Raw genomic sequence first — 17,725 nt, forward strand, 5'->3', positions numbered from 1 at the left:
TGGAGTCACAATCGCGCATAATGAGTCATCTTGTAAGTTCAGTGCATGCAGGGCTTGCTCTTCGTTTTTGAAATAATTTAACCTTGGTCGCCTTGTAATAGAAAGGAAACAGAATCCGTTAACAACACCATACATGGTGATCTAAATCCCATTACAACCTAACAGATTAATCCTTGCACGCTGAACAATCAAACCTTATAATTGAGACTTTAGAACAGAAAAACAAACAACAGTCAACTTCATACATTCAGAGATACCCGTGCAGAAAAACTACTCTTTCACAACAGAGTCTATTTCTCATAGTTCGACTTATTAAATGTAATCCATTTACATCAAAGATCTTACTCTATTTAAGAAAGTTCAGGTATTGTTGTGGGGATATCTATAATAAGTTTAATTCGGTAACAGTTCCTGTCATTACTGTAATTTTGCATCATCCAACTCAATTATTGAAGATCCGACTTTACCCAAGGAGGGTTTTATCTAGGCTGACTTCCTATATTCCTATTCATCATTCTGATGTCTTACTGATTATTGTTCGCTTAATACATGTATTCGCATGCACAACTAGTTATGAATTTTGTTGGCCGCTGTTTTCTAACTGTTTATTAACACTCCCGCTGCACACGTTTCAGCTCACTTTATAAAGCATATTAACTGTTGGTTACACATGAACACTTAGATTTATGTCCGGCGTGCGGTGCAAAGAATTCTAGAATTCGGTTTATATAAGTAGAAGCCCCATTTTTAGTTCCTGGATTAGACTCACCAAACATGCACATGTAGTGGGCCCGATCCCCGCAGAATTCGAATGTGAAGTTGATGACCTCATTGATCAAATAGCAGAGGATCCACCGTGTGATAAACTAAAGGCTGCAGTCATACAACGTATTTAAGCCGCAAACGAGAGAGACTCCTCCATTTGTTGGACATTTGTGACCTTGGTGACAGAAAGTAACCTCATTTTTAGCAGTACGTGAAACGGTAGGTCGTAATCTATAAACTAGACGACTAGTTTTAAAGACAGGAGTGATTACACAGGTTACGTGCCATATGCAACAAATTCTGTATGTATCGAATAGGTCAATCACTCTCAAAGACTTGGCTGAAATGGCTGACTGGATGGTAGAAGTATATTGCGATCGTCGTAGAGTAGGAGTAGTACGAATAACAGTTGCAACGAATGGTGGAGACATGGCAACAACAGATCCTGGATACAACTCATCAATTTACAATCAACGATGTTTGTTATGTCCGAACGAGGAATAAATCGATGCTAACTGCTATGATTTAGTTATAGACTATTATTACATATATTCTTACTGGGTAATTATTAAGTAGCTTTATTGCATATACATATTCATATTCCTTTAGTAATGGGCTTTGTTTTGACCTATGGACTACTATTAAACGATTCAGTACTCCTACGTTATTCCCAATTTATCGGTTACAGTATCACACGCTCACAGCCTTTTTTGACATGGTCTTGTGCGATTATTATTTTTCATTTTGTGGTGTGGTACGGTCTGGTCTGTCTGTATATAAACTGACTGTGTTCGAAATAAACGAATCACACAGAGGAGGCTGGTGTTTATGTGTTTGACTGAACGAACTGGGCTAGGCCGTAAGCTACTACCTCAGAGGACTAACGAGAATTCAGAGTTGACGTGACGCTGCTAGTGCTTGTCCGCGTGCCGTTAGTTTAGCCCAGGGAAAAGGTCATATAAAGTGGCATTCTGATTGGCCATTTTGTCGTGTGATAATTGACAGGGGCAAGAATCATAACATTGTTTAACATCCGTTTCCTGGGTATGAGGTCTTCTTTCGGAAATAAACCATTATACAGATCTGGATCAAGACCACTAAAACCAAGAGTATATATCAATTAGTACCGTGGGGAGTAGGGTAAAAAAGCGCGGAAACCCACAAGACTGTGTGGCTTTCCATCAACTGATCGAGATATCTCGGAAAACGGGCCAGCCAGACAGCTATGGTGACGAATACCCATGGCCAGATAGTTAGTCATCTTTATATCTAAGATACTATGTCAGACACGGAATTTCTCGTTGACACTAGTAAGGAGGTTAACACAATCCCACCGATACTGTCCAGACGAAAACGCCCTACAAAATGTAACATATTTCTGAAAACGAAAGATAGGATCCACATCCCTACTGGTGGAGAGCAAACATTCGGACTAGACTCCGGCCTACTTTGTCATGGATCTTCATTGTAGTCCAGGTAAAACGAACTAGTTCGAGAGCAGATTTCCAATGTTTTTATGAACAACTTATTAACAAGAATAGGAAGGAACTTATCGATGCGAACTCATGACTTCGAATTATTGCCCTTATTACTAGCAGTAAAATTTGTGCCATCCAGTCAGTAAAGCCAACAAAAACTGCATTTAGTGGTAATTTGTATGAGCTTGACAAAATCACAGGACCTTGAGGATGTCACAGGTATTTGAAGTTTGACAACGCTTTAACCGGTAACACCTACTACAAATAGTTCCCACATAGTAAAATCAAAAGTCGGAATCGATGGGGTTCGGAGATATATTTGATAGGGTATCAATATATCAAGAATCGACTGATCTAGCCTGGCTAGTGATCGCAGGAGAAGGTGAACGCAGCGTTCGCACTCGTGATCTGGTGTGGGTGCATGACCGAGCGCCTTCAGCTAGGTGAGTCCATTAAAACTAATTTGGTCAGCATCCAATATCGAACACTTACAGAGCTATTAATTTTGAGATTTATTTACCGCTACAACCTGGTTACCAAATTGACAAGGTATATGGCCATATAAAACACTGCTTCGTTACTAAATCCAACCAGTCAATGCAAAGCCACTCAGAATGAGCCTGAGAAATCAAAAATCGCTGAGAGATAGTTAGAAAACATGTCGGAGTTGGGCATCATATGACAATCAGTGGCTCATGGGCTTCTCCACTAAACATGGTAGACTAGAACGATAATGACTGGCGTCCATATGGAGATCATCGTTGTTTGAATGTTCAGACAACAACAAACAACTATCCTATTCAGTTGCAAGGAAGGTAATCGACAGTAATGACTGATCACAAACCATTGTGTAGTTCAGTCAACACGTCCTATGATCGACGTTCACCATGTGAACTAATGATTATTTTGTATTCGTTGTGTGTTTGATTTTGAATTCCAAACACAATGTTTTCGTCTGTGCTCACCTAGTTCTGTTTACTTAGATTGGGCTATTTCGGAGATTTCTAGTTCGTACAATAATTCATATACTTCCAAACATCACAGTACGACAACTGGAACACATCCCGCGATCCCCTTCACATGCATAATTTGTAAAAGGAAATGCAAATATCGTGGCTGATGCGTTATCCCAAACAGAAATCAGTTTTTTAACCCAGGGGCCAAACATTGATTTAGTGTACGTATGAAAGGCACAGGTAGATTATACTGAATAGAAAAGTATGCAAAGAAAGATCCACATTATTACCTTTTAGTGACCGGCCTGTCTCGATAAGAACACGATTGGAATAATAGAAACAATTATTATTATTGTAACCAATTGCACCAGCGATTGTTTTACTGTGCTTGTTTAACCGTATCAGACTCACTTCTTGTTCCGCTATCCGCCTTGTTCGGTTCGAACTTTCTTACGCTCTGCCCATTTTGCCTGTACTCGTTGACACGTCTCGGTATTCTTTCGATACCACGAGATCGCCAATAAATATACTTTATCTGGACTAATTAAAGCCTTCTGGTTTGCGAGTTATCAAAGGAATCGAGTCGTTTCTGGGCACGTAATCGTACTGTAGTAGTGATCATAGTCCATCCTCGACTAGACGCCTACTACAACCTAAACAGGTCTCAACTCTTTTTTCGGATTCTGTTATCATTTAGAATGTTGCCACAAATACTGGTCATCCTTTAATACCCTGAGTGTCAAAAACGGGCATTTCAACACGCTCAAAACCTAGAATTCCAGCAACAACCAGACATATAGCTTAACGTTTCGTTTGGTGCCATATGAAGACAAATGTTAGAATGTGACAAGGATGTTCATCCAGTCCGAACACAAAAGGAACCGACCATACACGGTCTGTACACAAGGTAAATTCCAAACACCAGATAGACAATTTCAACACGTGCACTTGGACATTGTTCACTATATGAACTGTAGCCTGTGTAAGATCCAAACTAAGGTCTGGCTGAAGAACAACTGTCCAGGTAGTTCAGACACATACTATCGCCCAGTTGAAATCAAAACAAGGGGATTGGGAAAATAACGGTTCTAAATTTCCTCATATATACAAACGTACATTATTACCTAAACAAATATTACTGCTCAGTTGTTCAACCAATAATTATTCCCCCAATAATCGATCTAAATTACAATAAATAGACAAATTGGTAAGGAATGTAAGAAAATTACCGGACGCACCAGAAAATAAGTATCATTTTATCCTTTCTGGATAGATCAAGTAAAAATCCGTTCAAAAGATAATAGTTTGTTGCTTTGTAAGACAAAGTGCTTCCAATTCTGGAAAAGTGCTTAAACTCACAATCAAAATGCACAATCCCAGTCAATACAAGCAACACAGCTAAAGGGGGCACAATCAATATGACTGCCACTTAGATTAATTACCATCTAAAACAGCATAAGTGCAGTTCAGGAAGAAACATAGAAACCCAAAGAAGGTGAAAGAAAAATGAAAAAAACTATAGTAAAATATTACAATCTCAAATGGCATCAAAAGGACTAATAAAGTGTACCAGTAAAGAAACCAATAAGAACAAATTGCAAATGTATACATGGAGGGATTTTCACGCACAAAATTCTCAAAATAGATCTTACAACCTGTCCCATAAATGGCACTTTATCCAAATTAATAGCTTAAGTATTCTTTGATCCCTGGATTGTCAATTACGGCGTTCCACTTACAATCACTACTGATCGGGATCCTCAGTTTCAGTTGGTTTTGTTCCGATTATTCACTAAACTGTTAGGAACATGTTACATAAAGACAACAGCCTACCACCTAGCAGCTAACGGTCTTATGGAAAGATTTCAACGGTAATTAAGAAACTTGTTTATGTCTCTGTCTAATACTACCAAGTGGAGCAATGCCCTACCATTTATTCTCCTCGGAGTACTTTTATCGGTGAAAGAGGACATAGGATGCACATTAGACGAATACGTATGTGTAACAACTTTAGTGTTGCTTGGCAATTAAAACCATAAGGAGATACAATAACTTTCGAAATTACACTATTACGAACCACGTAGCAATTACAATTCTTGTAGTGAACAAGAAGACGAGTGGGGACAATCGAATTTATTCAAGCACAAAATTACAGAATATCTCAATAAAATATGAGAACCATATTGTAAATAGCTAATTTGCAAACTATCAATCAATTATCTCAATCTTGACCGTTCCTTTTGCAAATATCAGTCCATCGTCTCCGATTATCATTGTTCATGCATCTTCATATCAATTGCGTTTCGGTCCTGTTCTTTCGTTATCGATCTTCTACTGAAACGCATTCAATGCTCGACCATCATTATATACTACTTATGTGGATACAAGTAACCCACACCACACTAATACGAACACGTGCAAACGTACATTACGAACAAGTTAGTAAATATCTAAAAAAAAACATCCAAATTTGCCTTTGTTCAAATTGGCGCTGTCAGTATACCACCAGCCCCACCATCCGAAGGGCTATTTGAAGTCATAGAGTGAACAGAAAAGTACTTCATCAATCAAAAAAAATAGTAAGAAGGACACTTCCTTTATAGACAGACCAAGATCTACCTTCCTAGATAGTCAACAAAACAGTAAATCTCAAAGTCAAACATAGAACCTGACCTCACAGAACCATCAAAACCGAAATACGACATTAACTGAACAAACAACTCGCTATGACATAATCATCAACAGACCTAAACGTTATGTTCACACTACCGTCTAAATCTTATACAAATTCCTTAACCAAACCTATTTACGTCTAGCTAATTTGTTTTCTATCCATTCATAATAAATCTATGTTTATTCCCTTTGTCATCCTCACTTAAATAAATAAATTTCAATTCGTGGGTAAATTTGATTTCTGTCTAACGTGTCTCTAATTAAAAAGTTTATTATCATTAGTAGTAGTATCTATATTATTATTATTATAGTTATTTAATGATGTTATTTAGTTGTGCTGTTCCTCTTCTAATTGCTGGGTATCAATTATTTTGTAATAATAAGCCATACACACATTATAAAATTGTATATCAGCTTATCACACACTCATGCTTTATATATATGTACTTATTTTTGTGTGTTCATTCTTTTTATAAGTTTTGGAGTATTAATTGACAGAAGACCGTTTCATAGTTTTATTGGTCATCTATACAACTGATTTCGGAATCATAAAATAATACCTTCATGTGCATTCATTGTATTTTTGTAGGGCCAATGATCTGACTCCAATTAAATCATATGAATGATTGTTGTCAAAATATGCATCCTGTATATAATAAATGACTTAATTCGCGTTGGTGAATAACGGAATCAAATAAGTCAAATACGAGAATGGATTTCGAAGACATATATTTTGTACATTCTCTCTGACTTGAATTCTTAATCATCCGTGACTACTAGAGTACATATTGAACAGTTGAGGAAGATACTGGTTTAGGTATTTCATCTAATTCTACTACTTTGTTCATCATACCATCTGAATAATTCTTAACACACTTGATCCCCTTCACATCAAGTAAACGTTTTAATATTTATGGAAGAGATGTTGTGATTACCTTTTTGATTCGTTGAGTAACATGAATATGTTGCAAATAATGTACACATTGCGGAAATTCTTTTTTTCAAGTTGTTTAAGACTCATTTTATCAGTTGAACCAACACTCATGGTTCTGGATGGATATCATGGTTCGTTATAGCGATTAATCAACAAAGTATGCAGAGTATTTCCAAGATGACTTTCAAATAAACCATGGAAGACACGAAACTAAAATTCCTATGAATCAGCTGTCGTATGATAATTTTGCTTAAAAAGATTACATTCTCTCCTTGAAGAAATAATGAAAAATTAGACTTATTAAAATGGATTCGCTTAATATTTGGTTCAGCCATTATCTGTCCAGTAATAAAGCACTAAAGATGTAGCAAAATGAATATATTTCTGAATAAATCTCTGTTTAGGCGGAAGAAATAATTCGAAAAAAGTACACATCAAAAGTTGTGAAAATTTACTTTTACATCATTCATTGTCAAATAAAAACTAGAAATATTCTTATATAGTTGAAAATGTATCCGAATTATGAGTCACAGGCATGATGAAATAATTATTATCATTATTACCGATACTATTATTATTATTATTATTATTATGCTGCATAACTTTATTAGCAGTTATGTCAGGTATATCAGTTAATAGTTCATTTTGTTTATCTATATTCGCAAGATCATTCTTGATCAATACTGGGATTAATAACTCATTATTAGTCCGATTTAATGGCTGTTTAATATCCGAAATAAAATTGAAAATGAAGTTTGATTTTTCTAAATTTGAATGAAATGCAGTAAATGGTAAAGATGATATACAAGAATTTGAAAGTGAATTGTTATGTTTATACTGATGATCACTTTGGTTATCAGTTGCTATCGAACTTAAATTATAACTGTTTTGCATTATATATTCATCAGGTTCATGATAAGATTGTTTAAAATAATCATTATCTGTTTTCAAAGTTTTTATAGCATTGTGTGAATTAAATTCAATAGAATCGCGACGTTCTCTGGCTCGACGATTTTGAAACCATATTTTAACCTTTGCAAAAGAAACAATAACAACGAATAACAAATAGGCTTAGCAAATTATGACAAAACAAAATTATACCAATATTTTTATTTAAGCAACTCAAAAACGATGATGTATTCAATATATATTTGATTAGATTATGGCTAGCAGTTGAAACCAGTACCCGCATTTCGTCCTAGTTAGGACTTGAAAGCTGAATGTGCCTGGAACTCAAAGCTGATGTCCACTCCAAGACTCGAACCCCCAGTACTGTTTGCCCAGAACTTTATTGCATTATCGACTTAGCTACTGAGCCCGAACGGCCACTCACTTGTGAAATGTGTATGACTTTTAATTCAGTTTAAAATAGTTTAGATAATCATATTGTTTATATTTTGATTGAAATTTGTTCCTTTTTCATTGACATATTTCCAGCTGTTTCCTATCTTATTTTGATGTACAATAATAAGAACCAGCCAGAAAATGAGAGAACCCCGCGAAATCTCTCTAATGTGAAAAATTCACCAACATATAGGTAATCTGAAGCGATTTCAATGGAGATCTTTCCTCAAAGGAATTACAGAAGTCAGTGAATTCGATATCCTGCGTTAATCAGACATCATTCAGTAGACGTGGCGTTTGATATCAAATGATTATTTATGCTAATTAGGTAGAACGTTTGTGATCATTTGGGTTAGGTCAGACTATGGATGATACAGATAACCCCAACAACACTACATTATCATTGTCCAACGTCGAATATTGACTGAAATCATAATTATGTACCATGGAATTTAAAATCAACGTCTATACTGTATCTTGTAATCACAAGATAGGAAAATTATATGCTACTTTGTGATTGCATACGAGTTCAGTATTTCTCTTTTTTCCTGCTGCTTTTAACTTTGATAGAATTCTGTCGTTAAAACTACTGTTAGATTTTCTTCTAGAATTTTATTTCGAAACGTTATGTTTTACTGGTCGCAAAGTTTAATACTAACTTTGGTTATTAGCATATGTTAATTAACAGAAGGGGTTTTGTGGAGATTTAGTATTTTCATGGTTGAAAGCGTGAGTCAATTGAAGCTAGACCACCAGGGAGAGCCTGGAAGCACTGGCCGGCCATTTCGTCCGATTATAGGACTCCTCAGCAGTGACTCATCGAGTTGGAAATACCGCCGACCAGGGGTCTACAGCGCACTTACAAGCGAGAATGACAGTAAGACTGGCAGGTTTTTGACGTCGGTGAACTACGAGCGAGGGCGCACAGGCACTGTGCTGGTGTCGCGCCATTCCCGTCACTCGGTCAACTGACCCAGTCTTTATCGATCCTGAAAGACTAGGTGTATTTTTTTGAGGCCTTCGATCGTGGGGTCGGTCAGGAGCGGTATTCTTTTTGGTCTTTGTTCTTTTTATTTTCCTTTTGTTTGACATTTTTTTTATTTTTTTTTTTTCTTTTTTTTTTTCTTTTTATTGTGCTCGTTTTTTTTTTTTATCATGTTTTGTTTTTTTTTTTTTTTATCGTTTTTTTGCTCAATTTTTTTTTTTTTTTTCATTGTTTTTTTTTTTTTTTAATTTTTGTTTTGTTGACTGTAGTATGGGTTCGATCACGCGAGGCGGAGTCGTGGATGCGCACTGCTGAGGAGTCCCACAATAAGACGAAACGGCCGTCCAGTGCCTTCAGGTTTTCCATGGTGGTCAAGCTTCAATGGACTCATGATCTCAACTATATAAAATTTGTTTCTATCTGAAACTGTTTATAGACAATATTTTCCTAAATTATAATGTTCAGTAAACTGTCAATCTAGCCATCATACATACCATGTGAGTCGTTGACGTAATCTATCCAATCCCTCAAAGAAATTTATATTTTCATGTACTACTTTTTCAAATTTTCAAATTTATATTATTTGTATTCGAACACGGAAATAATTCATGCTGATTAACATTTAGAGAACTATATTTTAAAAAAATATTTTCAATACGAAAACACTGACTACTACTTAGATTACTTTGAAGATAAATTTAATTAAAAAGACCAGATTTTCGTCAACCACTTAATTGAACATAATATAGTTTTATCAACAAATAATTGATGGGTTTCTAGAAATTCTCATAGGAAGTTTTGATCTGTGGAGTCATCTAGGCCATTAGAAAAACATATTATGTACATGGTTACTAATCATGATGGATCAATCAATATATGAAATCAGAAAATATGATTAGTTAAATTGTTATCCTAACTTAGTAATATAATGTCTACTGATTATATGTGTGAATTACTTATAAGTAGTAAATTAAGTCGATACCTTAGTTTGAAGTTATCTTTCATTTTTAACAGCATTTTAATTAATGTTTATTTTTAATAACAAAAATCTTTAAGGCATATATATATATATATATAATTACAAAACTGAAAGAATGCGAAAATCTTTACAACTGTAATAGATTTTAAGCAAAGATGGTTAGTGGCTAGCAGTGGAATCCAGGACGCGCGTTTCGTCCTATTTGGGACTTGTCAGCTGGATGTACCTGCATTTCAGAGTTGATTTTAATTAATTACAAAAAATTATTTTAGTGAATCTACACGCTATTATATTCATTTATTCACTTTCATTGAAATTCACCAATAAAAGTGTTGTCAACATGAAAAGCTTTAACCTGAAATAACAAAATATATCTTTATTACTTTCATTTATATACAGTTTAAAAATGATATCGTTACTACTAATAAGGTTATTTAGTTACATTTGTGATGGTGGAGAAGATTTGTAGCTCAGGTGGATGATTTTAATGGAGTTTTGTTCTCTGAGCTGGATGGTTTGGTCGTGAAATTTTCATCGTCCTTTTGAACGACATCGTTCAGAAGTTACATTTGTATATATTTCTAATACATTAGATTTTATGAATTTCACTTTATCAAGTTACTTATTTTACCGAAACAATACAATCATTAAGATCATCCTCAACATTACTCAAATACTAATTAAATTAGTGAAAATATTTATCATTGTATTAGTTTACTAGAACCCGTTTTCAAATATGATGGCATAACTTAATTGAATAATGTATAATTCAACTAATTTTCTATTATAAGTCCATAATTTTTTTAAAAATTTAATATCTAGGTTGAAACGTGAATAATTACGTAACAACAAAATGTCATTATCTTTATTATCCTTTGTAATGTTAGTAAGAGTAATATTATTGTATTAATAGTTGTCAAGTTTAAATCTAAAGTGCATCAAGAAAAGATATTTGACTCCTATCATTTCCAGAAATATTCATGTGTGTAAACACTCATTCACACACACACACACAAATGACCATTAACAAATAGACTTGATAAGACAATCAAAGAAATCCTTAATCCTATTTCGATCCATCTCTATATCTTTCAATCATAATTATATTTGATAGAAATAGTAAGGAATAAATAAAAGTCATTTGGTTATCATTTCATCTTAATTCACTATTCCATAAATTTTATAATTATTTAAACAGATGGTTAATCTAATTAACTCGCTTACTAGCTAACCGACTAGTCAACCTGACGTGTATTCATACGTTTAATATCATAGAATAATGCCATTTAAATAGAACTGTAGGATTCGATTAAATTAATTAGAAATATGTATTAATAACACCATTGCTTATTTATTTACTTAACGATGCAATAATCTTGTCTTCGTTATATCGTTTACGATTAATTTAAAATGATTTTAAAGAATAACAATCACCAGGAGGAAACAGACTAAGTTCAGTTCGATTTAAACTTGTGCTTAACTGATTATCAGTAACAGTCTTATGTATATTCTTTTCATTTCACACACAGACAACTTTCAATGCAGATACTTGTCTCCCGACAAATATATTCAGAGTAAATTGGTACTGGATTAGGAGGATGCTATAGCCTTCGATAAATAAGACAGTTTCTAGGAGACACCTACTATACTATAAACCTATTATGTTTGTGGATTCACTTGACTAGCTAGTGATTGAAACCTCAAATCCGACGATTCGTAGTGGAAACCAAAGATCGGTGATAAGGAATTATTTGACCACCAAAATAAATCAAAACGATATATGCATACACTACTTTCCATATGACTTTATATGGTCACACTGACGGGCAGATTTGTATAATTTGGATGAGCAGTATTTAGCAAGAATTGATCAATAATTTACTAGGTGAATGTATGTTTGTAATATCAGATCGATTGATTTCCATACCGACTTGGTTAGGCGTTAATACAGTGATGGTAAATATTACGGAAAGAAGTGTTAAAATAGTTATTACGACCTCCCTAGAAATCCACTACATTTTAAGCTATATATAACTATGCTTTAGAGGTGACTTTTTGTGCATAACAAGCCTTCCGTTTATCAAAGCAACCGATAGACATTTCTAAGTTAATGAGAAAATATTGAATTTTAGAAGGGTCCTCATTAGGGCTACTAAGGAAACTGAGGAGCTTCGCAAAACTGCTTAATAGGATCTATAAACTCCATTTTCCTCAAGCACATATATATATATATGTTCCGGATAAAAATTAATCTTCAAAATATGTACATTTAAATTTTGATAATATCATCAAATATGTTAATAAATTTACTTACGCGTGTTTCTGTAAGACTTAAATTTTTCGCCAATTGTTTCACTTCCCATCCACTTAAATATTTTGAATTTTGGAACTTTCGTTCTAATCCAAATATTTGATCACGTGAAAATGGTATACGTGGACTACGATTTTTATAATTTTTTGGACTATATACAATATTATCATCATTTTGGATCATAGAATTATTAGAATTTACAAATTGATCAGTATTGTTATGTTTGTCTTGTTCTGATAGCTCACTATAATTTAGACGTTCATTGAATGTATATTCGGGTAAAATTGTTCGAATTGATTCAAATGTTATTCTGTCAGCTAAAAATTGTAAAATATTCAAATTAATAATACGGAATAGGCACTTTTTGTTTATTTTACTAAAAATTTTCTAACAAATTACAGTTATTTTTATATACCACATCAAGATACCAAGTAATTTTTCACCAGATAATCTGAGTGATAATTAATTAGTGGCTTATAGTCCCCAAATGCCCTGGTACGGCCGAGAATGGGGAGCGTCCGCACTCTCTCTCGAAATGTTCTCACATGGCCACGCGTATATAGCCTCTGCCAGGGAAGTCCTACTCACTGCCTTCTCGTGGCATTACTGTTGTTTATGAAATTGAGAGGACGAAAAGCGAATGTCCGGCGTTTTAACCGGGTTGGTGGACATGGAAAGTCCACCTAGGGGAGTTGGAAAACCCTGATTCCAAACCGATGGGGAACATGGGCTCCAGTATCCTGAGAGAACAAATGACGTATGAACCAATTGTTGATCACTGGCTACCATGGGACTGAATCTCCTTACGATGCTCCACTGCCTTGTGAATCAGACCTTTAGGTCAAAGGCTCCGGGTGTGGCTCCCTAAGAAAACCACCTGTTTCAGTTCGGGCACCCGGGCAGTATCATAGCCCTCACACAAATCGAATGAGATTTGTGTGGCGCATATTTATCTGGTGCTTCCTTGTACCAACATTTATGTGTTTAAATAAATGAATAAATAAAAAGAGTGGCTTTTACTGTTCAATTTATTTTCATCAAGTATATAACAAGAAACTCTAACCAGGTAACTAATCTTATCATATACTAATATTATTCAATTTGACCTGTGAATACAACATTTGATGATGAAAAGGAAATCTAAGTTTTATTAATAACAAACAACAGTATATTCGGTGACAATATTTCGAATTTTGATTTCATATCTCACTTGGCGATTAATTTTTACAGAAAAAAATCATTGTTTCTGCCTACTTGTCAATGTCTAAACTGTCCTCAGACAATAAAGCTGTACAGAACATGACAGAAAACGGTAAATCAGTTTAATTTAAATAATACAACATAGTAAGTCAATGTATCAGGATTTATCCAAAGTACAACGTAAATAAATACACTTTGATGTAACAGAATAATAGTTTAAATACACTTGTGAAATCTCTGTTATTTTTTAAAATTAGTAATCAGTAATCACACTGAATTAAAAACATAGTTTATTAGGTTAAAAACAGATTCAATAGTTATTTACTACAAAGTTTAAATGTAACCAATTAGACGATTTGGACTTCGTAGATGAACTGACCCTTCTATCCCATACACACGAACAAATGCAGATGAAGACAACTAGTGTAACAGCAGTCTCTGCATCAGTGGACCTCAACATACACAAAGGAAAAAGCAAGATTCTCAAATACAACACGGAGAACACCAACCCAATCGTACTTAATGGAGAAACTCTGGAGGAGGTGAAAACATTCACGTACCTGGGAAGCATCATTGATAAACAAGGAGGATCGGATGCAGACGTAAAGGCGAGGATTGGCAAAGCAAGGACAGTATTTCTACAATTGAAGAACATATGGAACTCAAAACAACTGTCAACTAACTTCAAAGTGAGAATATTCAATACGAACGTAAAGACAGTCCTATTGTACGGAGCCGAAACGTTGAGAACTACTACATCCATCGTCAAGAAGGTACAATTATTTATAAACAGATGTCTACGCAAAATACTCAACAGCGGAAAACAGGAAGGCCAAAGAACACATGACGCCGGTAAATAGAAGTAGATATGAAAAGGATGAATGTTAACTGGAAAGAACTGGAAAGGATTGTTTGGGACAGGATTGGACGGAGAATACTGGTGTGCGGCCTATGCTCCTCGACGAGGGGTAACAGGCGTAAGTAAGTAAGTTTAAATTTCTTCATTTTTTTTCTTATCAGTTAAACCGTATATATCATTTATCGCTAACTTCTAAGTTTGTTCATACAGATCAAAAAATGAACTGCTAAAGCTAAGAAATGAAAGAGGAAATGTACTAGAACATTCAAGCATAACAACTAAGTATAATAATCAAAAAAATTAAGAGATAAGTGTTTTTTAGTTCACTAAGAATTCAGGATGAAAAAGCATTTCTTTAACCTACAACAAGAGGTTACCTACCTAGAAATAACAAAAAGATAAATGACATACTGATTGGTCATTAGGGAGTAAGTGGTTTACTATTTGTTTGATCTTTAATGTTGATCCAATTCTATCAGTTCAAATAACTCAGAGATAACCCTTCTTACAGTGACAATGAGTGATGCAAGTTCTAATCCCTAACATGAAACATTAGTTTCATCAACATCGAAAATATATCTTGTAAACAAGTACCAAGTGGTATGAAATCTAGATTTACAGCTTCCTGATAATTATTCGCAATTATTATCAGAAGGGGTTTTGTGGAGATTTAGTATTTTCATAGTTGAAAGCGTGAGTCAATTGAAGCTAGACCACCAGGGAGAGCCTGGAAGCACTGGACGGCCGTTTCGTCCTATTGTGGGACTCCTCAGCAGTGCGCATCCACGACGCGAGATGAATAAGTTACAATATGATTCTAATCAAATGATCATCTATTTTCCAAAAGCTTTTCACAATTTTAGTAAACATATCATTATGACAATAGAAAATTAGTTATTACATCAATTCAAATTACCAACTACAGTTGTTTTCGATATAAGCAATAAGCATATCATAAATAAACCAACAATTAATCAATATTTAGTCCTTTCTTTAGAAAAAAAACTCTTAAGCATATTAAAACTGATACCAATAGTATAGACAGTAATGTAAAACAAATGATCATTTACTTGATATACTATTAACTTTGATATTATTACTGATCATCGAAGTTTTATACAAGGTATTAATTTGTTCAGAATGATTATCACCGATCATCTTTGTATTGTTTATAGTTAGATTATTTTGTTGTACAATTTGATTCCCTAAAATAGCATCAATAGTAAATCCGTTCATTTGTTTTGTTTTTTTATTTCCAATAATGATTATGAATTATATAATCAATGATTTACATTCATCAATTATGTAGGTTATTTTGGTAGTAACTAAAAGATTTCATTCATTGTCATATATTTGACGCCAATAATAATAAATTTTTTTGAATTTTTTTGTTTTTAATTAAATATATTTTTATATACCGTAAAAATTTAATTGGCTAATTTTATTTTCCCGTAAAATTAATGTTAAATGGATTCATAATAGGGTATAGAAGAATTTTTCTTCTTATTGGTTAATATATGACCCCTTTTAATATAAGTTAATTTTTTCCTTCCCTAATAAACAGTTGATACTCTACTGAAAATTTCATTTGATAACAATAAATAACTAATTTGAATGAGAAAATAAGATTGATCAACTTATAAACATTATAATCAGAATGGCTCAGTGGTCTATCAGTTAAGTGCTCTGGCGCCAGACTGGTAGGTCCTGGGTTCGAATCTCGCTCGTGAGGCAGGACCGTGGATGTGCACTACTGAGGAGTCCCACAATAGGACGAAATAGCCGTCAAGCAGTGCTTCCAGGTTTTCTATGGTGGTTTAGCTTCAACTGACTCATGATTTCAACTATGAAAATTATAAACATATAAATAGCTTATATTCACCAAAAACTAAATAGACTTAAATTCACTTAGTATTGTTTATTTGAATCTTCCCATTGATGTTTAGGGCTACAATTGATCAGTCTCTTATTGGCATATGTGCATACTGTGCGTATTGTCTCGGTATAGCCTTAATTCACAAGCATTATAAGCTGAGTGGATAACGCAATGGCGTTTGAAGTGAACGGTACTGAGTTCGAGTCCCGGAGTGAACATCAACTCTGCGATGCAAGTACATTCAGCTGACGAGTCCCAAATGAGACGAAAAGAGCGTCCTGGATTCCACTGCTAGCCACTATCCATCTTTGCTTATAAATGGATTTAGTCCGTCTCCTGTTTTTTTCATATACATTAACATCGTTCATATAATATATATACATAAATACATATGCTCAGTAGCGATTGGCTTCAAGAAGTATTTGCTGCAGTGCTGATGAGAAGCAGTGACCAGTGGAGTTCATCCAGGTCTGTTGTGAAATAGTAACTCACTAAAGACAATGGTGGATGTGTTGCTCAATTTTGTGGATTAGTTGAATTTAGACATTAACGCCGTCTGATGCCGACCCTGTGGTCTAATGGTTAAGGGCTCGTGCGTGAGACTGATAGGTCCTGGGTTGGAATCTCGCGAGGCGGGATCGTGGATGTGCACCGCCTAGGAGTTCCACAATAGGACGAAATGGCCGTTCAGTGGTTCCAGGTTTTCTATGGTGGTCTAGCTTCAATTGACTCATGATTTCAACTATGAAATAATAAACTTCAATTTTCCCCCATAAAGTAAACCATAATTTACATGACTTCTTGTATTCGTGAACAATAAATTTATTGTGAAGTGAGGATATATAGATGGGTAGAACATTAGATGATTGAAAAAAAACTGTTTGGAAAGAGATTGAAACAATAAAATTGTAACAGTGATGAAAAGCGAACACTTTTGAAAAACGAAGACAAATGCAAAGTAAACAAACTAAAATGAATAAAGTACAAATTAGGCTGAGCAAAATTTGTTTACATTTGATGGTTGAGGTATTCCACTTTACGTTTTATTGAAGAAGAAAATTAGGTCCAACGAAGGGTGAAAGTTTGGACGTTTTTTCTTTGTATGTTGAGTACGGGCTTCAATTGATGGATCGCTAACGCCTAAATAGTGCAAAGGTTTTGATTCGGAATGGTGTATTAAGATGAAATGATAACCAAATGACTTTTATTTATTCCTTACTATTTCTATCAAATATAATTACGATTGAAAGATATGGAGATTGATAGAAATAGGATTAAGGATTTTTTTGATTTTTCTATTTGTCTTATCAAGTCTATTTGTTAATGGTCATTTGTGTGTGTGTGTGTGAATGAGTGTTTACACAC

At 34.3% G+C, this 17,725-nt stretch overlaps 1 protein-coding gene across 1 annotated transcript; it reads right to left on the bottom strand.

Annotated features, from left to right (window-relative positions):
* Window positions 1-5,679: 5,679 nt before the first annotated feature.
* Window positions 5,680-15,720, bottom strand: Smp_000075 (transcription factor, putative; the record flags this gene model as incomplete). The annotated part of the gene is made up of 4 exons (XM_018792012.1): window positions 5,680-5,757; window positions 7,410-7,838; window positions 12,429-12,742; window positions 15,555-15,720. The coding sequence occupies 4 exons, from the start codon at window positions 15,718-15,720 to the stop codon at window positions 5,680-5,682; spliced, it is 987 nt and encodes a 328-aa protein (XP_018644915.1).
* Between the last annotated feature and the right edge of the window lie 2,005 nt (window positions 15,721-17,725).

Source organism: Schistosoma mansoni (assembly GCF_000237925.1).
Source record: "Schistosoma mansoni, WGS project CABG00000000 data, chromosome 1 unplaced supercontig 0010, strain Puerto Rico, whole genome shotgun sequence".
NCBI classification, from domain to species: domain Eukaryota; kingdom Metazoa; phylum Platyhelminthes; class Trematoda; order Strigeidida; family Schistosomatidae; genus Schistosoma; species Schistosoma mansoni.